A 10,732-nucleotide genomic window follows, 5' to 3' on the forward strand; every position below is an offset into this window, starting at 1 on the left:
AACGCAAAATAATAACTCGAAAATTGCCATCCAACTTTCCGCATAACATTCGCTAAATAAATCTGCCCTAGCTAACGTAATTCCCTGAAAAGCCCTACTAAAACGGATTGAAATTATGTTGAAAAGATTAGTACGAAAATTAACGGCCATGGCGTCATCCGGAAGCGCCGCCATTTTTGTAGCGTCACATATGTGTGTGGTTCCCGTGTCTCACATACTCCGTAACCATCGAGAAGCAACGCCGCTTCTTCCACCAGCACACACGGAATCACGTGGAAAACATACCTCTCGGATCTTCAAACCAAATACGTGCTCACCACCGAAATAACCTCTCTGTGTTCGAACGTAGCAGAGAATTCTTACGTCCGCTGATTCGTCAGGGGGGTGGAACTCCATGAGAAGAAATCAGCACTAGAACAGGAAACAAACAGCGCACAGACATTTGAAAAAAACACAGAGAGCACCAACCTGACGTCTTACTCGAAAGAAAGACCAAGTCGAACTGCCCGCGACTCACCCTGCTCAAACACACCCTTCTGCGCATCTCTCTCTTAGTGGTTTTCGTTTCTTTCCATTTCCATCCCTTTTCTTACCAAAAGTTTGGCGCGCGGAAATTTGGTTCGAAACGGCTTACTACATTGCTAACAGTTTTCGGTTGATTGACAACGGCTTTTAGTTAGAAAATTGTGGGAATATGAGCGTTGCCAAATTTACGATCAACAAGTGGTGTTTCAATAGAAATGGCAAAGACTATATTTACAAATCTGTCGTAGTTGAACATTAGGAAGCAAGTAGTTTTCTGCAAGAGAAAATTGCAAAGTGCGAGGCCACTAAAATCCAAAGGAATCCGTAGTAATCACATATTATTGGTCATTTTACACAAATAATAAATCATTTAATAAATAACGTCATTCCAGTTTTATCTCGTTTATATGTAGATGAGTGATAACTGATAACTGATAACCAATTACTATCTAATAAAAATATCGACAAAACAAGATTACCTACGAATAATAAAAATTTTAAATAATGGAAAACACTGATCTACGGTTTGATACTAATGTAAATGAAAAATAAAAAATATTTTTACAAATTTTCATGTAAAAATCAGTTCAGCTATCGAAGAAACATCTTCGTTGGAAAATCCATAATGGGACCATTTGGTCACGATAACTGGAACAAACTATCGACAAATTTTGTAAATTACTTAAAAGTTAATTACAAAAGTAATAAACTGATTGATACCTATAATCAGATGTTTAAAATTTATGAAATCGCTTTCATACCTGCTCTTTTGAAAACAAAAAACATGTTGGAGGGATATAGGTATTATCTCTTTAGGCAACATAAACACAATTCAAAATTTATATTTTTTTTATTAAAATAAAAACTTTTGGTAAGAAGTTGACGCAATTAGGTACATGTTAATACGAAAGCCTCTTCTTTACTACAGTACAGATTTTACAAAAATCATATAAATCGTAAGTACTGAAAGGAAATATTTGAGTGGTAAATAAATATGTAATAAATAAACCAAATATTTTTTTACTGGGCAACTTGGGAAACTATATTCGACCAAAAAGTGGTATATTCCTTGAGAACAGTACCCCTACAAAAGATGACACGTAAAAAAATAACATTAAAAAATAATGAAAAAAATTACGTGAAATAAACTTGTCCGGGCTGAGCATTGTGAGGCGCTTGCCAGACGAAAACTGCTTGCTGTTTAGGTTTGGGATCAGCATGTGTGATGGCGCTACATTCTGGATGAATTTTCGTGTTGGGGGTTTCTTCCCATTTGCCTAACCACCCGTCAGAGGCGGCATCTCTAGCTTGAATGAAAAATCCTTTGAAGTATTCCGCTCCTTGGATAGTTACTAAAAGTAAAAGGTTTCTATTAGTGATATTTCAGAGAATTTTAACCTTTCTAGATTCGAGGGTGGTTGTGAAACAAATAATAAATTGGATGGGTTTGTGGATAATAGGGGGACTATTAATCAGGAAGACGTTGTGAAATTAGCGGCAATAATCACTTAATTGGATGGCAAGATTACGTAAAGTTTCTTCTGGTGCAACATGATGTAAACTACATACCTATATATGTGGTAATTATATAATGCGAATCGTGTTAATCTGACTTCGCTGGGATTGATTTCCGTTTTATGCACGCTTGGAGTTGTATATAATTGTTGGTAATTTATAATAATCAAGGACATTTATTGACATATCGCTTGTGTTTTTGTCGTTTGAAACTGCTATGCTCAAAATAAATAGTTTGTGATTTATGGAATTTATTGCCCATGTTATCAACATTTTATGCAAAAATGTAAAGCACTAAATTTTGTAATACAGGGCTTGGACAAAACATGTTATGAAATTAAGTAAACTAATTAACTTAGTTCGAGTCTCTATTAATTAACGGTTGCGAAAATATATTTTAACGGCACTCTAAAATATTATCTTCTAAAATATTATTCAAAACGATGATGTCATCGAGAGGTTTAGTTTAAATGTTGTCTGTTATTTATAAACACTTTCACAAATAATTTATTTTACCCTTTTTTTAATAATATGCTAATATCTTTGAATCCGTTGCAGTTTGAAAAAAATTTAACGTCTGTTACCGAATGTAAAAACGTAAAAATCTTACGAAGTACATTCTACTCCAAATTTTAAATAACTATTTTATTCAACAGCGTGTAATCCTATTAATTCACAATTAATTTTTTATTGTTTATTGGATACTTAATGGTTAGACATCAATATAATGTAACATACGAATGCATAATGAATATTAAATTTTAATCTGCCTTCTAGCTGTGGAAAATACTGTAGTACATGAATAAAATAGTAGTTCGGACAAGTGTTAATAGAAATGGGTTGCTACGACACCCATATTAGAATTTATTTTGCATGACCTCTTCAATGATAATAAAAACAATCATAAATAACAAACACCGAGTTAGAAATGAATGACAAACCCGGTGAACATATTAATAAAGATAACTTTTTTTTTTATTTTACTCTTGCGTGACATCTGCTATACGTCATAAATACTGTTTAACGTCGAATTGTCAATTGCATTACTAAGCGGCAAAAATCAATGTCTTGACCTCATAAACGGACAATATTTTCTGTAATTTATAACTTGCACAATTTAGTACTTTAATGCAATATACGGCAGTTATTATTGCTTATAACAGAATATGCATAACACAACTAACCACTTCGACAGTCTCCGCACTGTTATTAATATTGGGGCAGGATTTATTAAAAATTAAATGATACAAAAATCACATCATTGCATTAAGCTTGCCGTTTTTCGGTAGGTACGTTTTGTTGCAAAACAAAAAGTTTTACCTCGACATTTGAGTATGGTCAAATATAATCATTAAAACATACATCTACAATCTCTCAAACTTTTAGCGAATGTTGTTTTGTACATAACTCTATTATCGAATATTATCATCTAAGTAATGAAAAATATATAAAGCGTACCAATAAACACATTTCACTTAGCAAATATATAGTTGTCGTACGTTTTGTTATGCTCTTTATGTGGTTTTTGAAAATATTTTTGAAACAATTTAAACCAAAATTTATTATGAGTAAATACTAGTATAAAATGTTAAACATGCAAGAATTTTTCGATGTGCTCTAATTTAACACCAGTATCGTAAACCACATATAGATAATACCTACATGACTTTTCCTGAAAATTATTTGTGAATTTTTGTATTACTAATTTTTGCTGAAAAACTCAATTTAATAATTGTTAAAAATTTTTGAGTACGTGAAAATATCTTATTAAAGCACAATGCCTTTTTGAGATTATCGTTACAGAATAGTATCTTTTATTAAATAAAATAAGGTATATTATGTTAATTAAAGCTGATCAGAGTTGTTGAGAATATAAAATTCCGAACTTCATTACGACTAATAAATGATTAATATCAGAATTTAAAACGATTAAATAAAAACACAGCGGAATTAATAATACATTTTTTAATATCTAAAAGATATTAATATATTGTAGTTTAATTATGTTCTGCAGTCATTTAAACAATTGTAGTTTAGTTGTAAGTAAAATTTAGTCAAAAAATGCAGAATGTACAGGTGAGACATCTATTTTATTTTGATAACTGCTATTTCAAAATTTTTTTTTTGAAACATTAATTATTGACGAAATAAAATATTAATGATTTAATATTGAAAGTGTATTTATTTATTTGCTAGAAAGTATTGCAACACTTTTTGATGGACTATATAACGCACAACCTAATTTTTTTGCAAAATTGTGTATATTCTTTGTATTTTGAATCTAGGTAAGAAATTTCTTATGGGCCCACCAACTTAGTTTAATTATAGTAAAACAATTTTTCTGATAAAAGGATATAATTTTCAAAGCGAGTACCTATTGCTGATAGATATTTCTGGTATAACCCGAAAAGATGAAACAAATGGGATAAAAAATCAGCGATAAAATACGAAAAAGTTCAGACAGGTCAGAACCTAAAAGACAATTTTTGCGGACAAATCGTTGCTATTTATAGACGAGGCGTAGCCGAGCACGAAATAGCAGATGATTCCTCAAAAACTTTTTTAGGTACGTGTTACAAACAACTTTTTTTAGTTAAAGCTTCCAAAATCAGCAACAATTAGTCCGCAAAATAATTATTTTACGGACTTAAATTATGAGTCCAGAAAAATAGCTATTTTTGGGATCGTATATTAAAAATGATATTTTTGGTAGCAACTGCACAATTTATGGCCAATAAAATTTGAAAAAAAAAATATGCTGTGGGCATTGAAACACATTGGAAAAAATTTTCGGCAAGGACTGTCAAAATTGTTGCGTAAACACTTTTTTCCCAGAAAACTTATTTGTTAATATGTATAGAATGTTTGCATGATTTTGTCAAATTTCAAAATTATTTTTTTAATGTAATATATCATCAAATTTTCAACCATGAACAAAATATGCAATTTGTTTAAGCATTTTTGTTAAACTGCATTCTTAATTTTTATAGAATTCTTTCCACATATTTACAATATAATACACGCTTCAAAAACAAATTATATTTTATAATGTATGCAGCTACTTTTGATGAATAAACTCTGCATGAGTATTCACTGTTTCAAGGTTTACATGTAATGTTTTTACTATGAGAATAAATATTTTTGTCATGCAATTACTTCCGTTAGTTAAAAAAATTCTAATGGAAAATTTGGATACTCATTATCACTTAATACTATACATAAATTTCCTTCTAATTACGAAAACAAAATGATCACATTCAGACACAATATTATTATGCTCTGCACGCCTAAATTTGCAACTGTACCTTGAGCGACTATACCCAATGTCAAAAGTACTTTCATGCAGAATTTATTTTTATTTTCTTTTATCTTCATCTCTGGAGTTTATAGTTTCCAAAAATGTATTTTTATATTTTATTTTTTTTAAATTAATAAAAATATGTAATATGATAAGCCCAAAAATATACACATAATTAGTATATATTTCCTGGTTAGATGCTTGTTTGGTGAACAGAAAATGGGATCATTAATGCTTCAATAAATATAAAAAAAATACAAAAGTTTTACTAAAAATGTGAGATAGGATGATTCATTTTTAATAAAGAAAATAAATATATAGCAAGCTTGTGGGACATCCAAAATATGAAATCGATAAATTTCTTGTATATTATTACACTCCAACCACCCCTTAATATAACATGGAAAACATTCTGAATTTATACGAACAATCGTTCTAGAAGTACATTCATGTATAAAACAATCAGATACAGTTTTGCTAGTAGATTACTAACTTAACAAAGCTTTGGATGTTTTCTTAATAATAATCTAATCAACGGAACGTTAAACTGAACAATGCATGCCAATATTTTAATCAATATGCCAGGTTTTCCTTTAATTAATGTCAATTATACTATTAAAATGTTAGTTGGAAGTTCTGCGCTGTGAATTTTAATATCAAGCCTTATGCAGACATATTAAAATGCTAATTAATACTAACCTGACAAAACGTTATTAACATTAAATTCTAATTCCCCTCTTTTAAACAGAATGTATGTTTTTAGTTTATTAAATCATTAACTAGATGTGAGTGACCTATTCACAGTTATTATTACTTCTACTTTTTTTTGAATATAACATCGATTTCTAAATTTTTGAATCATTCAAATTTACTGTAATAGACGAAGACTGTGCACACTCAAAGAAATAACATTTTCTTAAAATGTTGATAAATAAAGTCCATTTATACTCTTCAAAATATTTAGCTACCTGTGATTTGGGTTCCCGGTCCATAGTGGGCACTACTCTGTAATACTTGATACGGATTAGTGGACGGTGGCTGCGGTCTAGCTTGCCCATGGTATGGTTGATTGGGTCTAGGTTTAACACAGGCGTCTACAGGAGCCCCGTCAGGAAAACCTACTACGTTAAGCACAGCCCCAGCCAACACTAACAAGAACCAAATCAATGATTTTTCCATCTCCAAGTGCCTACTCAAGAAAGAATTGCACTTTGCGAATGTTGATTCAGTACTGGTAAAATCAACACTTAGGACCAGGAAATGTAGGTTGGGCCAAAACTGTGAACTACTTTCACTTACTCTTGCTTGCCTAGATTATCGTGATATAACGCGTGGAGTGGTTTCATTCAAGCTTGCTATTAGTAATAACACTAATAACTAATGACTGGGTGACATGTGGTCTTGGTGTGGCATCGCGCGACATTTCTTCGGTAATCGGTGATGCAAGATGCAAGGAATTGTTACGGGTATTAACGATCGCTAAATGTTAAGCGTTATATTTTACGATGGTGTTGGTCAATGGACAGAAACGGACGTCACAAATTTATAGCTTTTTACTTCTCGAGCGATGGGTAAAGGAAGTAATAGGGTAATTATGGCGAATTTGTATTTTTATTTTCATTCAGTCTGAAATTTTGCATTTATTTAAGATTATGATGTTGACAGCAAAACACTAAAGAAAATTTGTTTTTGTTTGTTTTTTCTTGTTTCTAGTCTAGAAACGTACTTTTATTTCTTATATTTGCGCCCACAGTTGTCTCAAGACAAATACATAGTCAATAAATATTATTTATCTCAGACATAATTTAAACGTTGAGAACACACTGACATTATGATTGTATTACCATATTTGTTGTCTTCAAAAGCGAACAAACTTCGGTTACATCATCTATGGTCTTACTTTCCGGACTCTGCAGGTTTCTGTGATATTTAAAATCTTAAGTATTGGACTGATTGTGGTCGAATTTTGTATGCATTTTAGGGGTATCGTATAGATGGTAAAATGCCTACTAATTTCATCCCAGTAAACAATATGATGACGTCAACTCACAATGTTTCATAGTAAATGGTGTTTAATTTTTTTTAAATAATGTACTCTTACAGGTGCGTCCAAATTTTTGGAAAAAATTGACCAAAGGTTATTTCGACAGGATTTCCCTCGCCTCTTAAGTACAATCCAACAAATCTCCCGAAAAATAAAAAAAAATATTTTGGGAACTGTTACTTGTGATAACCTCTGTCCATTAAAACAAATATCGATAAGTAACACCAACAACAGTGTAGGAAGCTAAATAATATCTCATAGATGTGTTTTAACAACCTGCACTGTATATTTTTTGAATTCTTGTATGGTTTGTTCTTCTGAATTCGCATTATGTTACGAAAACACACTTGGTTATATTTGGTTTGGAGTGCACTTATCCTTAAGAAAGGAACAGGGGCGATTACTGAGTTGAAAACTTGATGAGGCAAGAACAAGATATTTCAATATTTAAATATGGAAAAAATTATACTGTCGTACTTGCATTTTTAGCTCATATGCCAATTTTTCGCAAAAATGAAATTTTACAAAGTTTAAGGAAGTTAAAAATGTGTAATTTTTCTATAACAGAAAATCTAATTTGTATCTATTTGATTAAATATAATATCCAGAATTTCGGAAAAGATTTTAATATCTGTTGTTTAGGATTCATTTCACTTCCTTAAAACGTTCCGACGGTTAAATATCAATATCAAGTTTTCCATAAATTTTGTTAAAAAATAGTCACTATGTGTAATTTACCTAAAGTTGTTTGCAACAAATTCCTAGTTCCGAAAATAATCTGTAAACGAATTTACTTTGCAAAACATAAAATACAGTACCAGTTTGCCGAAAAATTAATGCGAAAATTTCTAGAAAAATTACACTTTGTCAATACATACTGATTTAAGCTTAAGTAGACAAAAATTACAATTTCATTTATGACCATCATCAAAGCAAACTTAGAAACGTTTAATACATTTTTTTTTGTAAAAGTTTGAATAAATCATGCACTCACAGAATTATCGCGAAACAATCGACGGCCTAATTTTACATATTCTGCTTTTTAATACTAATTCAATCTTGCAAAGTTCACCGCAATCACATCTCGTGCTGAAATATCATTGTCTGTCACTATTACAAGCTCGGAAAATGAGGCTAACCTCAGTTTTATTTTTTTTTTTAACACATACTGCTTATGAGTACATTACGGACAGCCTACATATTAAAAGGGATCATTTTTACGTAGGTACATAACAGAGGCAAGATTCGAGTTTGCGTCTGTGTGATGTGTTGAAGCGCACTGTTTAATTTTGGGAACAGCGAATATTCCCCTACCAAGATAAGAATAACAAATTTTATTTAAAATATTAAAAAAGACATTTTTTTTTATTGGCCAGAAACGTATCGGTGAAAGATAATAAAAATATAATATTCGCTCATCTGCCTCATAGTAAAAACGACCCCTGGAAACGAATAAACATTTGCTTCAAAATTATGAATATTTTGATAAAGAACAAGATTATGCCGGTACACCTACCGAGTTTAGCCATTTGAAAATCGTTCGATCAGCATTATTTTAGCAACACATGTAGTGTAATACTAATAATGAAACGCTGAGGTGTACCGTTCTTGAGATTTGTTCAATTCAAAAGATATAGTGAACCATTGATTTAATCTTTAGAAAATATACAAGTCACAGCTTAAGAGAAAAAAATTGAGCAACCCAGTCAGCACTTCGAATACCAAGACCTTCGGGGTAGAACGCGGAGACGAAGTCAACGCTGCTATGGAGACGCAATTGGACTGGTGGTTATATTAATATGAAAGATGATCATACAATATGGATTTTTTTGCAGGAGAAAAACACAAGGCGGATTCGTATACCACCAGTATTATTGTATAACATTTAAATAATTTTAATATAGAATCTTTTGAGACGACGTCATTCAATTCTTAGTAGCTATAAGTATCCAAATTTTGGTTAGCGTTTCACTATCTACATGATATTCCTAATGTACATACAAAATTTAACAGCAATCGGTCCACTAGTTTTGGAGATTATTTACCTAATGAAAACTGACTCAAGCGACAGACAGACGGAAACGAGAGACCACTTTTTCGTAGTCTAGGGGTCAAGAAAACATGAAATTAGCAAGTCGTCCGATGCACTTGACTACACATCAGTGCTTTCTTGTCTTACGCTCGGGAAGTAAAAGTTACATTTTCTAACAATACTTTATAATGTAACTTTGCAACTGCAAAATCGAATCTTCGGAAATCTTGCTAAAGTTTTAAGATTATAGTAAGTAAGCATGGCTGTTTCTTCCGTGTATCTACTCTCAAAATTTTGCGATATAAATTTATCTAAAATATTCAAAGAAATAGTATTTCTGGTTTAACAATGCATGTAAAGTACTCCAAAAGCTATAAGGTTATATGGCCATCATAAAATTATCCCATTGTGTTGAAGTTAAGTTGTTTGCAAAAGAACAGATTTTAAGGTCATAAATAACGTGTCCACTGCAGCTCGACCGGCTGCTGTCGTTTCGTCCAGGGGCGCCTTTCACTAAATATCTAACTACCTACTACTACTACTACCTGTAGCTGCAAAGGGTTCCGAAATAACCAGTCGCTTTGAAAGCCTGCCCTGTTAAATGTGAGCAAGAAATGTTTAGAAGACAATGTATTGTCAACCGGTAAGCTTAGTGCGAACCACACAAAAGGGGTATTTATATGCGGTCAACTACTTTTATGATGGTCATATAACCTTATAGCTTTTGGACTACTTTATGACACACTTATGAATGAGGCAGTTTATTTTTTTGATCATATGATCAAATCAAAAAGGGCTTACCCCATTTTCCCGGAAATTTGGGAACGTGCTGTTATTATTACACTGCAGATATTCAAATTAATACGCATGTCCTTGCAAAAATGTTGATGACATCATCACAAAATTTTGGCTACATGCAAAGTTACACAGGCATATACATAGAATGGATGTGAATTAAGTACAGATTATATTAAAGCAATTAAAATATCGTCATTAGTGCATTAACAAAGCTTATCAATTATTATTTATTAATAGAATCAAGTGTTTCTTAAAGTACGAGGTAGTAATATTGATTCATAAAAAGAATGGCTCCAGTTGGTTTGGATTTAAACATAACCTGTCAACATGTGACTCGGCACTTTCTTTGATAAATAGTACAACCAATGCTTACCTGAAACAAGGTAGATATTATACTTACTTCTTCCTCCGATTTGACTAAATCTGTTGACACTGTGTTGACTTACATGTTGTTAAAACGTTTTACTTTCACTAGCCCTAGATGTCTAAATGATGTCTGAACAATCATTCACAGAAAGAA

At 31.6% G+C, this 10,732-nt stretch overlaps 1 protein-coding gene across 1 annotated transcript; it reads right to left on the reverse strand.

The window, feature by feature from the left end:
• Window positions 1–1,411: 1,411 nt before the first annotated feature.
• Window positions 1,412–6,716, reverse strand: LOC135128956 (putative defense protein 3). Its single transcript, XM_064056036.1, has 3 exons — window positions 6,307–6,716; window positions 1,664–1,877; window positions 1,412–1,609 (listed from the first exon to the last, which is right to left on the reverse strand). The coding sequence occupies exons 1-3, from the start codon at window positions 6,515–6,517 to the stop codon at window positions 1,546–1,548; spliced, it is 489 nt and encodes a 162-aa protein (XP_063912106.1). The 5' UTR covers window positions 6,518–6,716; the 3' UTR covers window positions 1,412–1,545.
• Between the last annotated feature and the right edge of the window lie 4,016 nt (window positions 6,717–10,732).

This window comes from Zophobas morio, unplaced genomic scaffold, assembly GCF_036711695.1.
Source record: "Zophobas morio isolate AGI-343-1 ecotype UQ-CSIRO unplaced genomic scaffold, CSIRO_AGI_Zmor_V1 ptg000014l, whole genome shotgun sequence".
NCBI classification, from domain to species: domain Eukaryota; kingdom Metazoa; phylum Arthropoda; class Insecta; order Coleoptera; family Tenebrionidae; genus Zophobas; species Zophobas morio.

Coding starts and splice junctions, on each gene's coding strand:
- LOC135128956 (XM_064056036.1), bottom strand. CDS start 6,517: ATGGAAAAATCATTGATTTGGTTCTTGTTAGTGTTGGCTGGGGCTGTG. Junction 1,878..6,306: donor ACCGGGAACCCAAATCACAG/GTAGCTAAATAT, acceptor TTTTACTTTTAG/TAACTATCCAAGGAGCGGAA. Junction 1,610..1,663: donor CCCGGACAAGTTTATTTCAC/GTAATTTTTTTC, acceptor CATCTTTTGTAG/GGGTACTGTTCTCAAGGAAT.